At 34.6% G+C, this 18,363-nt stretch overlaps 1 protein-coding gene across 1 annotated transcript; it reads left to right on the top strand.

Annotated features, from left to right (window-relative positions):
- Positions 1-578: 578 nt before the first annotated feature.
- On the top strand, positions 579-18,359 carry LOC113493052 (E3 ubiquitin-protein ligase RNF13; the record flags this gene model as incomplete). Its single annotated transcript, XM_026870834.1, has 10 exons — positions 579-793; positions 2,544-2,732; positions 10,583-10,749; positions 11,676-11,767; positions 15,752-15,854; positions 16,134-16,242; positions 16,648-16,822; positions 17,170-17,330; positions 17,659-17,813; positions 18,212-18,359. Coding segments are annotated over exons 2-10 (1,200 nt in total), but the record flags the coding sequence as incomplete, so codon positions are not given.
- Positions 18,360-18,363: the final 4 nt, after the last annotated feature.

Raw genomic sequence — 18,363 nt, 5'->3', positions numbered from 1 at the left:
AAACTTCGATCTTTCCTATTGTGTACGGATGGCGGTAATATTTTACTAAATTAATTGGTCATTTCAACAGTTATTACTACCAACACAAACGATTGAATAAAGTAAATGTTGCTTTATTTGAAATGCAGGTACACTATTTACTCTGTCACTAATCTATTTACTCTGTGGGTATGGCCCCACCGTGCGTTCGGAATATGACAATTGTAAAAAAACACTTAAAACTAACCCTGTGTAACCTTTGTAAGATTACATTTTTTATTTTTACTAAATAGAACAACTATTGCAACAATAACCCAAAATAAAATGCAGTTTAAAGTTAACAACAAATTTGAACTCTTTGTAATAGACAGGTCTAGAAAAGAAACACAGCGCGTGAGTTGTAATGAACAAAACTTATAAACGCACTTAGTTTTGACGTTTCGTTAATTTTCCTGCACTAAAGGAGGAATGAATTAGTCGTAATTGTTATTTTTTCCTTTTAGTTCGGTCTAAATTCTCATGCGAAAGTGCATTGTTGACAATATTCGTGTATTCTAATTGCATCGCGGGAGACTATATTGTTAAAATTTATTGTAAGTGGTGCTTTGTTGCGAAAAAAATCAACTTTTTTATTTGTGTTTCCATGATATTTGCAATGTTTTATTCGTGTGTGGACATCTCAGGAAGTTATTGTTGTCGATAAACACGTGATCCAAGGCTGACACTTGTCTCAACAAATAATTGAATTAACTTATTTGCGGTGGTCTGTGACATTTTATAGTTTTCATGTACTTGCATTAATGTTTGTGGAAGAGTAAGTAGTGTTTTGGTTACGAAATCTAATTATTATCATCCACAAAACACTTCCTTTGTGCAACACCAAGTGTTGTGGTGCTGTTTGTTGGTTACTAGTTTCTAAACTGGTTTTAAGTATCTTTATTAGGTCATTGACTGATATGAATGACACAGTGACCAAATTGCCATTTTAGATAAAACTTATATTTGATGCTTTAAGTAAAAATTCAAGGTTATATAAATAGCTTTTTATTCTATAACTAATCTACACAGTCATATTCACCTTGTGTGACATTGCCACAACTAAAACAAAGACATGAAAGTGTAAAAATAAATTTAAATTTGCATATTGCATGAAACTATTCACAATATGAGTTATCTAAATATGTCTTGCTTATTAAAAAAAAACATGTTTTTAAGTTTAAAACTCTGTATTAAGAGCATCACCTTATCAGACAAGCGGTAGTGTTATAAGACTATTTTAAACAATAATAAACATAAGAGATATTAACCGTCTATAATCCCCACATACCACTTACTATTGACACATGAAGTATAGGCAATGAAGTATGTGATGTATGTGATGTAATCAAGGAATAATTAATTAAGTTACACTTCAATAGGTTTGCTTTATGGGGTAAGAATAACAAAACAAAGGAAATTACTATTAAAATGCTCTAGCATTATCACTGTATGATACTGTCATAAAATAATTGTGAATAATATGCACACATTAACATAAACAAAACTTTATTTATTTATATTTACTGGGCATGTACAGAACAAGTATTAAAAGTATAGTTAAATATTGTTACAGTTAGTATTCCTTTCTAAATATAAACTCTATTGCTAAAATAACAAATGTTTTTTTCAAAACTGCTATAATATAAAGTCAAACCAGACAACCAGTGCCGTATTATCCATAAGGCACTTTAGGCCAGTGCCTAGGGGCCCGCTATGACCAGGGGCCCACCACTATGACTAGGGGCCAGGACTCCCGATGAAATAAAAAAATAAATATGAAAAATGGGTAGAAGCCCACATTATTGACACTATGCATCTAAAAAAAGCTCTATATTTTTTTTCACCAAATGAGATATTCATTAATGAACCAAGGGGGCCCCTACTCCTTTGTTGCCTCGGGTCCCTGGGCCCCTAGATCCTTAAATATCTATTAATCTAAAAACTTACTCTAGATGAGTAGTAAATAGGATGTGGTAAAAAGATGAATTTCCATGTTTTTTCCAATAAGAATGTGTCATTATGAATCATTGCAGCATGTGCATTTGTTCAGTACTTGTACTTGGTGATAAATAATATGAATGGCCTTTGTATTTTAAAATAATAAATTTCAAGTTAGATAAGGTAAACCTTTCATGGAAATTTAAACAATAGTGCAAGTAATTTGGCAAAGACTTTGTTTACTGACATCATCGCTGAAATCAGATCACTATCTATTACCAACGGGTGCTTAATCATATAAAAAGACTTAAAACATTAAAAAAAACTTTTAAAAGCATAAAATGGGGGTATTTACCAGACTGAATGAACTAACTTTTAAAACTATTATCACTATTAAACAGCCTTATAGCCTTATACATAATTATAAATCACAAATCACATTAAATTATTCATACCTTTTTCAATAGTTTCTCAGTTATGCTTATTGCAGCAAAAAAAAAAGCCGTTTAATAGCTTCCACAAACAACAATCTGACAACAATCTGAAAGTACTGAAATCATTGTAAAAGCAGTTTTTTTTTATTGTAGGTGCAAAACCATGCGCCCGCCTCAACTGCCGCCTCCCAGCCTAGCAACGCATGAGACTTGAGCACAGAGAGTGTCGCGCGTACTGCGTGTTCAGCCAACATGTTGGGCCTGGTCCTCACGTTACACCTGGCGCTGCTCACGGAGTCCTTCGGAAATGTCATTGTTTATACACGGGACACGCCTCATGTTGTGAGTACTTTGTTTATCCGTATAGCTTTACTATCTGAATTGGATTTAAAGAAAAAAGTCTTCTATTAATGAGGTCCTTAGTTAGATATAAGATAGTGATGATGTTAGACCAAGTTTACTCTTTGTCATCAGATTTCTTGAGATACATGAGCAAACTTAAAAATTACCTAGGTATACTATAAGTTACAAGGTTAGTCTATTATAAGACAAGAGACACACACTCATCGACACACTTCACGCCATCAGCTGGTCTCACTTCCACTATGCTCCCTTTGCTTTTAACGGTGCGGCTAAGACTAAAGTTTACCGAATAGATACTATAACAAAAATAACATCTGTTACTCCAGTGACTGGCCAATTATTCTTTGTAAACAGGACATTTCACCATCCTAATTGACGATTAGTAATTGTGATCCAAAAGGAAGTGTTAATTTATTTTCGTGGCTGTTGTTCTGCCTGGATTGTTATTTTTTTAAACGAATCCCTTAATAAAGAATTTTGATCCTTGTGCCAAAGCCAATGCCAATGTTTAGATTGTATTTAATCTCGACCTGGTAGAACAAAACAAACGTATAAATTAACTAAGTTTAAGGTTCTGTTTTATGTCAGTTCATTGCAATTGGCTGGGAAATGTTTCTATCAACAAAACTAATGTCATATGTTTGGATCCTAGTACTTATCATATCCTAGTTGAATGCCCTTGCATATAACATACCCACATGTAATGGCAGAGCATAAGCTATTAGCTTTTGTTCCTTTCAGACTTAGTTCCATAAATTTATTTAAGCCTTCATTAAAGTATAGAGTATAGAGATTAGTTAATGGACTTTTCAACTTACTTCCATTCGTTATTTTGTTAATGCAGCGATTGTTTGTTGATATGGTTCCCTTGAATTAATTTCAGAAACTTCTGTCAATCTATTTCTATAGTCTCATTTTAATTTCATTGCTTTTTTTAACTAATCAGGCTGTGTCAAAGCCTTTCTACCCTGTACGAACAAAAATATGTATTAGTAACGTAGTACAATTTATAAAAAAAAATTGCCTCGGCTTGGTAATAAATAATAATAGGCATTTCCGTGTAGTAACGAAAAGTGAATCAGCCACAGCTGACTTATAACGTGTGGAAGTCAAATAGGGGCAATGAATTACATAAGGAGTAAATGCTTCTAATAATTGCGTGCAGAAACCGATCACTTTAATGTACCTCTAACCCAGGAAGTGTCACTAATTTAATAACGATAATTTTCGGCAAGATACCTAATGCGTCAGTTTGAATGTTTGTATGTTTGACCGCTTGTCCTCTGTGTTCTCCTAAAGTAATGATTAGATTGATATCAAACTTTGGTTAGGTATTCTGAGAATCGTCCTGAGTGTCTTTGAAGCTTAAAAAATAAAAAACACGCAATTATAATCTTGTTTTATCTCGACGCGCTTTTGTAACGTGAAACGCTGAGAACGACTGTTACGATCTTTGTAGGAATACCCTTTAATTTTGCCTTAGCCGTTTAAATTCGAGAGATATTGGTTAAACACCTATACCTACCTCATTTTAACTACTAACTACTACACATACGTAAATATTTAGATGACATGTATACTTCAGAAAGAACCATCAAAGTTGATAACTATCTCCAATGACCTCAAGTATGATCTTACAACATGAATCACAGGTTATCGCTAAAGCTGCCATCTTTCTCACAGATCAGCCAATCTGCTATATGTTGTTACGTAAGGGTCAACTGTACTCTAAATAATTATATCAGCAGTTTTATGTTTTCTTTGTTTTTTTCTTAATTAATTGTTTTTACAATATAACACCATTACAAGTAAAATTATCAAACTGATGTCATATGAAGTAATCTTATAAATTACTAACCTTATTTCAACAAAATCTAAGAGATGTGCCTTCAATCACGCAAAGAACTAAGTTCAAGGTCAAAAAATTTCACATCTGAGTCTCCGCTAAGGTGCTTTATTTGTCAAATATGTCCTGTCCGCCAAAAGTTAATGCACAGACAACCATCCAAATACATTTTCGTCAATACATAAACAACAAAATGTAAAGTATGCGCTCTTAAGACTACCTTGTACAAATAAGACCGAGCCTATGAAAAGACATCGAACCGTCCAAAAATAATAATAAACAAAACCTTGAAATCTAAGTTTATTTAACTGGTTGATTCCGAAGGCTACTTTATTCAGTTTCAATTACGATGTCACATACTTATTCAATGACAATACCCCTAACTAGACAAATGGGTGACGTTTATCCACATAGCATGCTATTTGCCTCAATTATCATTTAATATATCCATCGCGTTAAGCGATCGCGTCTGACTCATAGCGAGTTTATAAAGTAACAAATAATAAACCGAGAGAATTGGAGTCGATTGGTACTTCATTCCCAGCCAGCCCCAAATAAGTTCAATGGCTTCTGCAGACTGGTTTCCACTCAGACCTGCAAATAAAGTGGAGTATGTTTCGGACTCATTTTGCTTACCTGCTTTTATGTTTTGTGTTTATTTTTTTCTAAATGGGGATATTACACCTGTAGATAAATGCCAGTTTTTGAGACGCGAAATTGAATAAAAAGGTCCAATTGACTCGGATCGTATTTTTGCACCTCTGAATGTCAGCTCGAATATTTTATAAGTCGTAAATCGTAAACGTAACATGTGGTAGTGACGTCATTCATTTAAAGATCTCAATGCACCAATGTTGCTCGCTTGTAACAATGTAGTCAGTGTGAGTCACCTATGAACGCGAGGTACAACACCATTCAACTTTTGGGGGAAGAAGACTCTCAGATGCGTACTGTCTGTGCATTCAACCCTCGAATAGAAATTTTACAAAGCATATTGCTCCCCGAACGGCAAGACGTGCGACGACCATGGGTTTGATCTGATGACACAAGCAATTGTAGCAACACGAACACTTGTTTTGAGTCATAATATCTTGGGCATGTGACTTGTATGTTTTTTTTGTGAAAACCCCTTTGACAGGATAAACTGTTTAAAAAAAGCAAAGGAAATAAATATTATTATAACTCTCGCAATTCGGATTCATAATTATTTATTTGATAACGGTTGACTCAAGCGTATTTATAGTGATAGCCCGACTAGCTTCGGACCCGCTTAGACCTTAATCATGAGCTGACGCGGCGGTCCCGCTATTAAAAATAACTGACGGTACAGCACCATAGTACGAATATGACTCATAATGTGGCTGACGAGAGTAATGACAGTCTCATACGACTTGATCTCCCGACAACAAAGGGAACTTATCGTTTAATTTAGTTGTATTCATTCAATAGTATACGTACTAAGGCATTAAGACGGTATCATCTCAATAAATCCATATTGACAAACCAAATATAAGTCAAGAACACAATATTTGATATCCCAGCCATCCATCGATGCAGATGGTTTTAAACGAATTTTTAATGAATTATAAACTCTATTGTCACGCTATAAAACCTAAAATTGAATGATAATGCTTCATTAAGTAATTCGATATTGTTGCAACTTGGCAATTATTCGTAGTACTTGTATGTTACGCATTGTTTCGTACAGCTGTAATTATTTGGTATTCATAATCAGTTTATCGCCCGCTAAATATGTTTACTTTACGCTTTTCGTTTTTGTATGTAGAAAATTATTTTCGTTAGGATTAAGGAAAGTTATAGACATGAGAGTATTGAATATGGGTTTCTTCACCGACAAGCAACTGTTTTTTGTGAAGAAAAATAAATAATAACACTCGCAACAGACTGAAGTGTCTGTTCATCGTATTTTTTTTAGATTAAGTAAATAACACTCTTAGCCCGATACACAGTCATGATTGCTACAATAAGATAACCGTGTGTTACTAACCTAACTTAGAAAAGGCCTATAATTGAACTTGAAAACATCCCAGGGTATGATTGAGATAAGGGTATGATAGTCTTCCAAAACAAAAGACTGGCAACAAACTAAATCATTCATTCATGAAAAAAACTACCCCTTTTATATGTCTTTATATGTCTAGCCTACATTCTGTCTGCATTGCTGACTTGGCCCACGGTAAGGTTATCTGTCCGGATCTAGTATCTGCGTGTCCTAAGACCTTAGATAACCTCGAGTCTAACCGATTCATTCTGTGAAAACTTTGTTAGGAAATTACTATTTACTAATAAGAACTGTTTGACGATTTCTACCCTTAAATGTAGTTCCATATAATTGAGAAACGGAATCAACCACGATAGTCCTCCACTTAATTTATAATTATCGGCCCAAATAAGTCCCACTGCTGGGCACAGGCATCTTCCCGCTGCGTAGGGAACGTTTGGGCATTGATCGCCACGCTAGCTCACTGCGGGTTGACGATTTCACATTCCAATATTTGGAATCCAGGTTACCCCACGATGATTTCCTTCACCGTTTATCAATGGTGTCTTATAATGATAGATGTAACATGTGTACAAAAGTAGTACACTTTGATACTTGGCCTGTGTTGGGATCGATTCTGCTAAGATAGAACCGCAAGGTCATCACCATGTCCATTTAATTCGGCCCAACCAAATTCAAAACATCGTTAAAGATTCTTGTTTTAAGGTCGTATCTAAAATATTATTAAAAAGACAAGGTATGTTTTGTATAACAAATTATCTTATCATAGTTCGTAAAGAATGTTGTTTTATATTAGGGTCGTCCTATTATGAAAATAGCTATATACTGACTATCTTTTAATAGACTCACAAACTTTCCTAGTATAATTTAAGAACTTACCAAAACTAAGTGAGTTTCTCTTTAGTACTTTTGGAACGCATGATATGCTGTATTTGATTATTTTTTATTCCAATACCTTGATTTTTCTAGATAGATATATTAGTCATTCATTTCACGCGTATTGCCCTAAAATACAATCTCGGCGATGGACATTGATAAACCGACAAGGTTGACATATCGCTTTACCGATTAACGAGCAAGGACTGTGGTGATGAAATGCGAAAATCATCTTTACTGCTTTGTAATAAAGACGCTGAGAAAAATGTTATGAATTGTGACAGAATGTAGGTGAAAATTTATTCTTAGAATAACAAATGACCTTGCTCGCAAAGAAAATTAATAGTTTTAAGTAGTTATGCACAAAAATCCTGAATTTTCTTTGTTTTATTCTCGATCTGAAATCCAGCAACAGTTTTGCTTTTATACCTTGCATAAGTTTTTTAGGAAGACAATTAATTTATTAATATTAATTAATAATAATAAATAATGATGTGAATGCTGGTTAACCAGTAATTGGCGACTGTAAGACATAATTATCAATATACATAAGCATACTGTACACAGAAGCTGTTGGTGAACCTATATAAATAAATAAATAACGAATATCTCCTGACATAAATACAAGAAGGATCCGCCAAGTGACACAAAAAGTTATGTCTATACTTAACGTAAAAATAAAAACTTAGCCAATAAATAGCAGGTTTATCTAGAAATACAAGACCATGCTTATCTTATCTTACATCTAAATAATGTTGACTATATTGTTTTCAAACAATGCTACGTCTTGCCACTGAAGTAACACGTTTCATCTATTTGCACGTTCGGACGGCGCAACGCCATCTGTTATTGTTTTAGTGAACTGTTACAGTTTTAATTATTGCGCTAGGGTCATTTGGAGTTGTCCTTTCTGCTTCTAGCATTTTAAAGTAGATTCCGTTTTCTTATGATTATTTTACATTTCATTTAAATTTTCAAGCTTATATAAAATTAAAAGAATTGGTACGATTTCATCAAATTCTGTTCTATGTAATCTAAAATTTTAAAGTATTATAATAAGTCTAGGCACAATTACTCACCTGGAAACTCTTTGTAGATAAAAATTAAACCTTTTTAGAAAGATAATAGTTAGTGAAAGATATAGTTTAGGAACAACATGCGAAGGCCAATAGTTAACAGAAATAATCAATTTTTAGTTGTAGTCATATTATTGTCCTCATATAAGTGAGAATGTTCTAGCTAATATTCTATAAATAGCCACTTATTGTCTTTAGTTCGTTTGTTCGACAAACAAATCTGACATCAGCACAATATCAGTTAAGCAATATTATATTGTCACACAGATACTGTTCACATAATTCAATAATTATATTAATATTCGGATTAAATTGAAAGAGAATAATTATATTTGAAAATTGTGATTTTATTTTATAGCTATAGTTTAACTCATTATATTATAATCCATTTTTATTTGAATAAATATTTTGTTATAGGAAAATAACCATGGTTTATGAAAAAACATATTTACTTTAAACTATTTAAAACAACGACTACTATTAGCGACCTTTTTTTTCTAAAATCTTCAAGATATCTAAGTGTATTTTACAAGAAAAAGTCAACAGTATAATAAACAATCATTCGTTTCCTTTGATACCAAACTTTTTACTCTAATAGATCAGAACATTTGTCAAAAAAAGTCCCTGTTAGTTTGGTTTAACCTATTAATTCTATGAATCGTTTCCACGGGATTTAACTAGTAGTATTTGTGCTACAATGTAGACACTCGCCTAGTAATAATCTTATCTCGCATGGGGAATATTTCCACTCGATATCTACTGCCACCTATTACCGATCTCATTATTAAGTGATCAGCCTGCCACCGGAGTCACATCCCTCTGTGTTCTTAATCCAAAAACAATTTATATTTTTCTTCTTATTTTAATGTCATTTCTTTATCAAGTGTTGTCTATTGTGAATAGATTAAAACGTGCCAGTATAATTTATCGAAAAGTGTGTGGTTGAGAATTATAAGAAACTTTGCTATGTGTAATAATAGTTCAATCAGTTTTGTATCTAATGTTTCTTAAAATAGATCCTAAATCTGTTAATTCATAAAATACTATGTACGATATTTTGTTTTTATATGCGTTAAAAAATATTATACTTGTAAATGTTGGATATTATCGCCATTTTAACCCGAGTTTTATCGCTAATTAAACTGTTGGGAACAAATATACGAGATTTGATTACTTTATAAACTAGTTAGTGTTTATCAGTGATTGAACAACTAACGTACATGGACAACGTATGTGTTTCGCGCCAAAGTAGAAGTGGTATTGGCTGAATATAAATTACCTTTGCTGTATAATGTAAATAAAACGTGAATTGAGAAGTGTTTATTTTTGGATTTTTTGGTGTTTCAAAATCAAAATGGACATGGAAGTGTTTCATCTGAATATAAATGCGGTGCAAGTGCTCTACCTGGCGGGGATGCAGCACTTTGTTAGTATATCGCCTATATAAGCTAAGCTTTGTAAAAAGGTTTCCTCAAAATTGTTAAGCGGATTCTGAAACGAACACGTTTCTAATTACTTTTGTATTGATATCTCACTTTTGTCCAGTCTTGGTCAGCATTTTTTTCTCATTTGACGACTGCAAGTTTTTGGTGTTTAATTTAGCACTGCTAATCCCAGTTAATAAGAAATCTCATTCAATGAACCAATTCGATACTCTGTACTTCATTAGAAATTTTATATATAAAAAAAATATACAGGAAACCCTGTTTGCTTTGTAAAATATCTGATTACTATATTTTTTTTCAAAACCTATCAACAGTCACGATATAAGGACACCCAGAATCTTAATTTATTTATTTATCTGGAATATGTATTAAAAAAATATAAATATGTTTATCAGTTGTCTAGCACTCATAATACAAGATTTGCTTAGTTTGAGACTAGATGGCGCTGTTTGAAAGTTTTGGAACATTATTATATTATTATATATGTGTAAATATATTATTTTTATTCCTTTTGATTTCATTAACAAGTCGCCGTAAATGTTGAGTTTTGCTACAATTGCCAGATAATGGAGGAATTCCGCGACATGCCGGCGTCGTTCGGTAACGACCTCCCGGCGGAGGGGCTGCGTGGTTTCCTCGTCGCCCCGGAGCCCTCCGACGGGTGCTCCGCCCTGCCCAAGGCGCCAGACGTCGAGAACTTTACGGGGAAATGGATCGTATTACTAGCAAGGTAAGTTTGCAGTTAGTTATATCTACTATTTCTTGCACGTTGCTTGCTAGGCATCGTGTTAGGATTGATACCAGTCATATTATAATTACCGCTTGCTGTCATGGTCAAGGGCTCTAGACAGACGGACCACATTTGGACACATGCAGAGACTGCAATGCAAAATACAGTTCAAGAGCAGTTTGGATGCAGTTGACACAACTGCAATTGAACTGCAATCAGAGTGTAGGCCTACAGTAGGCGGTCCGTCTGTCTAGAGCCAAAATGTTTTTACTACAAGTAGTGAGTGCGTAGTTCCTAAATGTTAATATTATCTACTGACTAGTCGTGCGATTCGACAATATCATTCCTATGAAGAAGAACTAGAGCTGTGCTTAATAAGCAGAATATACTTTCTCCAAGAAAACAATTGAAATATGAAAAAAATCCTTATCATATTTACGATTATAGTCGTGATTTACAAATACGATCCATCTCAAATCTGTGACAGTTCATTAGGTCAATTGTTTATTTTAAATAATACGTAGATAACACCCGATACGATACATATCATGACTAACAAAATATGCATATATACTTGTAAATTAAAACCGTAACAAGTTAACGAAGATCAAATTATAGTTTTATTTTTTAAGTTGGTTACCGTGGAACTGACTAGCTGTACCGATTTAGATAGTGTTAACTGTATACTTCCAAAATAGTTTTTATTTCAAGTCGGCAGCATTGTTTTTTTTTTAATAGAATGTTAAAATCAAATCCATTTAATTAAAATCGGCTACAAAATAGCACTTTCTGAACGTCAAATGTACATAGACAGCGCCCCGTATCGCCCACCCTTCACCGCTTCCTTAGTTCTCTAGATGTGAAGAAGAAACGGCGCAACAAACTCCACAGCTATTAATGAACGTATCGTATTTGCAATTCACCAGGTACAACTGCAGCTTCGAGCAGAAGGTGCGGAACGCTCAGGCGGCCGGCTACGACTGCGCCATCGTACACAACGTCAACTCCAGTGATTTAGGTGAGTCAAGCTTATTATATACTTACAAATCTAACCAATATTGACTTGGTAAGCTTTTGAACTGCAAAACAAAATATAGAGTAGGTCCCAACCAAATCAAAAAGAATAGGATACAGGGCGCTTACCATCCAGCGGAATCGTCTGAAAGGGTTATCGTGGCCTCAGTGCATAAAGGGCAAAGGATGACACATGGTCGGTTTTAGTCACTCCATGAGTATAATTTGATGCTCTTCAAACCGGAAAAAGGCCTCTTACTAGGTATGAGAAAAAAATAAACAAACGAATGGAACCACATACGTTTATGTATAGTATAATATCAACCGATATTGATATTTGACATAAAAAGTCAGTTCAAAGTAAAGAAAAAATGTGAGTCATGACTTTAAATCGTAATAACGCCCTCTACTTGCATCTTTCAACAAATCGGCAATGATAGTTTGTTTTTAAATCAAAGTGGCTATAGTTCTTATGAGAGCTGATACCAGATCGATTTTCGAATAACAAGTCAAAGGAATCCCAGTGGGGTGAATTAGAACACGCCAATGAAGATAGTAGCGCCATCTATTTCAGTCGTATGAAAGTATAAATAAAATCATGCTCATCTGCAATTATCTGTACTATTTATATTTTTTCTTTGATCAAGGACATTACTCATTGCGATGTTTACACAAATGTATAGAATTTTTATTTCCTGTTGGGAAACCCCCAACACTTTCTGACCGTGACAATGAACTCAAGATGAGCCGTGCAAACACAGTATAGTTTCAAATGTTGTGAAATACTCAAACTCTTGTTAGTTGTGAAACAAATTGTTGATTTCCGAGTTTACAGTGGTCATTGCAAGGTTGTCACAATTGTGTAAAACGCGAGACGGTTAACATCCGAGTTTTTGGATATTCTTGAATATTTTTTCTGTTTTCATAAGTTGTGTTACAACCCTAGGAACAAGCTAGCAACAGTTTTCAAGTGTTTTACTTATTGAAAGTGTTCAGTGCAGGATGTAGGCACGAGGTGACGTATTTTATAATTATACCTTTCGCTTAGTACATCCGAGAGTTGTATTATTAGAATCACTGTTTAAAAAACATGTACAGTAAAACGCCGATTATCCGAATCGGTCCTAGTCCGAGATGTTCATGTAAGCGCTCAGGGTTTCGTATATTAACTGCCCTGTTTGCTGATGCTCTCTCTTACTCTCTATCTCTATTACACTACTTACGTATAGTACAACTGTTTGTTAAACTTAATAAAGTTTATTCTTTGTTTAACAGTTCGTTTTTCTTTATTACCAGTAAAATAACTTAATAAGTCCGCTTATCCGAATTTTAGATTATCCGAATCAACCCCGGTCTCAGCTGATTCGGATAAGCGTTCTACTGTATTATATAAATCTGAGCAATATATCTGGTAGTTTATTTTATAATAGGACTTACTAAGATAATAAGGCTATTTTTATTAACTTTTATAATAAGTCATTTTTTGCCATTTAAAGTAATACCTTCGTCGTCCCATATAAAAAGTAAAAAAAATCTCACTTGGAAAAAAGAAATACTTATAAATGCAACATCGCGTCTCGCTCGCGCCGTCCAGGGGGCATCCCTACGCTTTCACAGTGAATAATTATATTTATCTGTAGTTCTGTAGCAGAACCGTGATAAACTTGTTTTTGCTCGGCCGCAGGAGGCGTACCTAATATACTGCTGTGCATTAACAATAATTAATACATTAATAATGGAAATATTTACACCGGTCATGTTTATAGTAAGTGAATATAATTTATTTGTGTCAATAGTGTATTATTAATACGATTCTCAATGTGGAATAGTTCCTGGGATAGTGTTTTGTTAATTATTTGTATTTAGGCGGGAGTCAGTGATAGTGCAGTTATTTATTAATGTTAAAAATATTGTACTGATTTTATTTCATAAACATGTTTCGTTGTGCGTTTTTATTTCGTCGAAAGTGAGTATTATTTTGAAATTGAATAATATTGAATTTAAATTATGCGTGGAACGGCTTGATACGTGTTGCACTGCGTTCAGGAAGATAAACAAAAACCTTTTATATTTTTGGGATAGACTGTTAAAAAATAAAAGTGTATTCATTCATGTAGTTACATTAGAAAATATGATATTTTGCGATCAAGCCTATTTAAACATAATCTTTGCTACACACAACCTATATTGCCCTATAGGAAGAAAAAAAAATGTTCTAGACTTACTTAGATTTTCTTTACCCTTCGTCAAAACCCAAACTATATTCAACTTATACCACATTATATTGTACTGGAAATGAATAAACGATATGGAAACAAAAGCACCGTCTTCTGTTTTCTTATTAAATATCATCAAAGATATTCCATTTATTATTATATATGCTAGAAACAATACTAGCATACTAATAAATAATACAGAACCACCATTGTTTACCTGTTTTTATTTTTCTGGTACGATAAGTACATTGTTTTTAAGATAGAAGTAATTTTCTTTTTAATCGTCTTGCGTTATAAATAGAATTAATGTAATTTGTTTATCGCGAGGATAATTATGTATACTTTTATTCCGTTCATAAATAAAAAGGTATCGGAATCAAGTTAGGTATCACTATCAAAGTTAAGAAAAAGCTGTAGTGGCCGCTAAGCATGGCAGTTACACTGCCAGGTCAACGCAGGTTCGAAACTCAGACGCAGCAATGTCAAACAAATTAAATTTTTATTGGTTAAGAAACAAAACAATAAAAGAAATTGAATGATTTCTCTCTTGAGCCCTGAATTATAAACAGATTGATAAAATTAAAATGATCCGATCGTCTTAAGATGTAATATCTTCTAAAAATTAAAAATTATATCTTTTAATACAGTATGTGATAATTGGATTTCTTCTGTTTCTCTTTGTGTTTATTTTTTATTACTTTTATGAAATCAATGAAATGTGGTGCACTTAATGCACCTATCAAGGCATATTTCCATCAATAAAACATACAGTTATCACATTACTAAGTATCATCATTAATTATTAACGTGAACTATAAAAGTTGCTTTTTAATAAAAAGATGAACCTAAATAATAAACAAAGACTGTTCTCAGAAGAAACGTTCGTTTGTATTTAAAAAGCACACAAAGTTAGAAAACACAGTGTTATTTATAAAACTTGACAATGTTAACTTAATCTACGTAAATTGAGATAAGCCGACTTTACCTCTTGAAGCTAAAACGTTAAGTTGTAAAATTGTACTGTTTATATGTATAGATACCTTTTTCAGAGTATAAAACATTTATCAAACTTAGGTATGTAAAAGTTCACAAAGTAGGTCGAATTGTTTCAATTTGAACTGCAATATTTGACCCAAAACAAAATAAGTTATTAAGAGCTTGTAAAATTAAATCAAAAATTCCAGCTGCAAAAAGCAAATATTGATGTATGTATATCACTGTAAGTTCGTGACCACTATCTTGGGAAATTGGCAGGAACATAAACAGTCAGTTTCAAATTAATTTTCTTGATATGTTATTAGTATTGTATGTAGTTTACATATTTATGTAGCTATATATATATAATATATACATATATATTATTATTAATTTATTTGTGTATTGTAATATATGTAGGTTTATGTTTCATACTAGTTTTTCGGATTTGTTTGCACCTACCAACACTTTCTCTCCGCCACCCAAAGGTAGACTGGTAGAGAACGCCTTAGGCGTTATGTCCGCCATTGTACTATATTTGCAAGAAGTATTAAATAAATAAATAAATAAATAAGTAAAGCATCCTATTTTTCTTTAAATTGAATAAAATAAAACCCTATGCCATGTCTAATCCCTCATTTATCAGTTTCAAGTATTTTTCGCTTACAAGCGTAACAAACAAACTTACATTTGTAATATTAAGTAAAGAGTAAGGCTTTCTTAAGGCGGATCCATGATTATTTATCATATAAAATCTTAAAGGATTTAGGTTTTATAAAAGAGTTTTTGTTTTTCAGAAACTATGTCAGCAAAGAACCCAGAGGGGATAGAGATACCCTCGGTGTTCGTGAGTGACCTCGCCGGCCTTATCCTGGCGGAGGAGTATCAGTACAGCAACGGGTGAGTCCTTGTACAGTCTCCAACAAAAGCCGAGGAATAAAACATAATAACAAATACAAGAACACACATTGAATTGAAGACAAAGATAAAACATAATAACATATAGCAAGAATATGCCTGGACTTCACGAATATTTCGTGACTAAAATTACCCAAATCGGTTCAGCCGTTCTCGAGTTTTAGTGAGTGCTAAAGAACAGCAATTCAGTTTTATATATATACATAGATAGATTGAGGTTTAGATTAGGTTCGATTGTAAATGTGCTGTTGTTGATCGCAGGTACTATATAATGGTGAACGGCGACCTGCCCTTCAACATCAACACGCACCTGCTGCTGCCGTTCGCCATCGTCGTGGTGCTTTGTCTGCTCATCATACTCATATTTATGGTACGGTTATATCTCCTACATAAGATTAAATGCGAAATGTTAAGGGATATTGTGGCATTGTATTGAATTTGTTTTCTGTGTTACAAAGCTCTTTAAGATTTGTGAAAGAGAAGAATGTTAAGGAAATTTTAATATCAATCGTCAAAAGTATTCAAATACTTTATGTTTTGTAACATTTTTTACAAAGTTTTTATATTTGACTACATATAAAATGTTATCTTTTCTCTTCTTGTTATGCTTACTGTACATAATTTTTACCTTGCTGCGCGAGTTTGTTAAAGGCACGAGATAACCCTCATATCGCAAACTGCTTAAGAACTAAACAGTACAGTAAAAATTAAATTTACGTGGCAAAATAGAACAATACTAAATATAATTATTTCATGGTATATTGTCTGTTTCCAGATAGTGAAATGCATAAAGGACCGTCGTCGCGCGCGGCGCCACCGCCTGCCGAGCCGCGCGCTCAAGAAGATCCCCACGTGCAAGTTCTGCAAGGGGGACCCCTACGACACCTGCGCCATCTGCCTCGACGACTACCAGGAGGGCGAGCGGCTTAGGGTGCTGCCCTGCGCGCATGGTAACACGCACTACTACCATATTTTGCTGAAGATTTTTTTATGTTTTTGTTTATATTACTGATTGATTTAATCAGACATTCGCATAATAGTGGCCCATGCTGGTATTACTAATTATAATCAATAAAAAACAATTGACTGACGTAAGTTCTGCCTACACTATAAGATACACGGTGACATCAACAACTCGCTTCTTGAACTTTAAAGCTTTAAATCTACTAAACAGTTTTTTACATGAAAGAAAAATATATTATGTGACAATGGCGGTCTTATTTGCGATGTCTTATAGGTAACCTTATACCCTGTCCTATTCGCATGGAATTGATCAAACGCTATTGTTATGTGGCAGCGTACCACGCGGTGTGCATCGACCCGTGGCTGACGCAGAACAAGCGCGTGTGTCCGGTGTGCAAGCGGCGCGTGTTCGCGGCGGGCGAGCGGCGGCGCCGGGACACCGACACCGACTCCACCGACACCGAGCCGCTGCTCAGCGACAACACGCCCACGCAGGTAGCAGCCACACCGCCCCTCGCTCTCGCGCAGCCAGTTGAAGGAGCGCGGCTGTTCTGAGGCGCTGACAGTCCGACATGACACAAAAAAAGTCGTTGTTGTGTAACTTTCGAGATATTTTTACTGAAGGTGTCAACATTCTAAAATTCTTGTGATAACTGTAGCCTTTATGCCAACAAGAATCTTCCGTCTCACTATTCAAGCCTTATAAACATACTTCTAGTTTTAGAAAACTAAAAAATTATCTACTCCCAAACTCTTGCTGTATAAGCAAGAATATACAAATTCTTAAAGGCTTAAGTGTTAAGTTTTCCGTTGTATGACACAGGGCGGCACGTTTGACGAGCAGCGTGAGAACCCGTTCGTGCGCGCCACGCGGTTCATGGCGCGACTCAGAGCTAACCACCGCGACGACGACAACGCAGAGGTGGCCGCGCCCTCGGAGGACAACGAACAGACTAGTACTGGCAATGATGAAGAAACGTGAGTTGGTTTTTAATGCATACTGTCAAACTTCACATGAAACTTTGACTCATGGCTTTGAAATTTGATTTAAATATAGTCTATTTAAAATGATGAATTAGACCTATTAACCGTATGAGAACCTTTTGGGGGTTAAGGCATTCTATCCCTGCCTACCGAAACGGTAACCATTGTGCCTTGTAAAAGCCCACGCGGAGGGATTTGAATAAAATACCAACAAAAACGTAATTCATTTTAATAGAATTAGTAGCTTTCTTCCCATAACTTCAAAATAATTTAATATGCTTTCAAAGGGTCTTTAAGTCTTTTTTCCATATTTTGACTTTTATAGAGTGGAAATAAGGAATTACATATACATAACGTATTTGTAAACACTACAACCTGTGTTTGTGTTCCAGTGTGGACGTGTCAGACCGTCAGTCCCTGCTGCCGGCCGCAGTGGCCAGCGTGGTGGGAGAGCGCCGCCCCCGCCGCTCCCGCCGCGCGCGCTCCGCCGGGGCCCGCGCCCCCGCCCCCGGCCCCGCCCCCGCCGCTCCCGGCCCCGCCCCCG

Source organism: Trichoplusia ni, chromosome 4 (assembly GCF_003590095.1).
Source record: "Trichoplusia ni isolate ovarian cell line Hi5 chromosome 4, tn1, whole genome shotgun sequence".
In the NCBI taxonomy this organism is placed as follows: Eukaryota; Metazoa; Arthropoda; class Insecta; order Lepidoptera; family Noctuidae; genus Trichoplusia; species Trichoplusia ni.
This window is presented reverse-complemented; position numbering and strand designations above follow the sequence as displayed.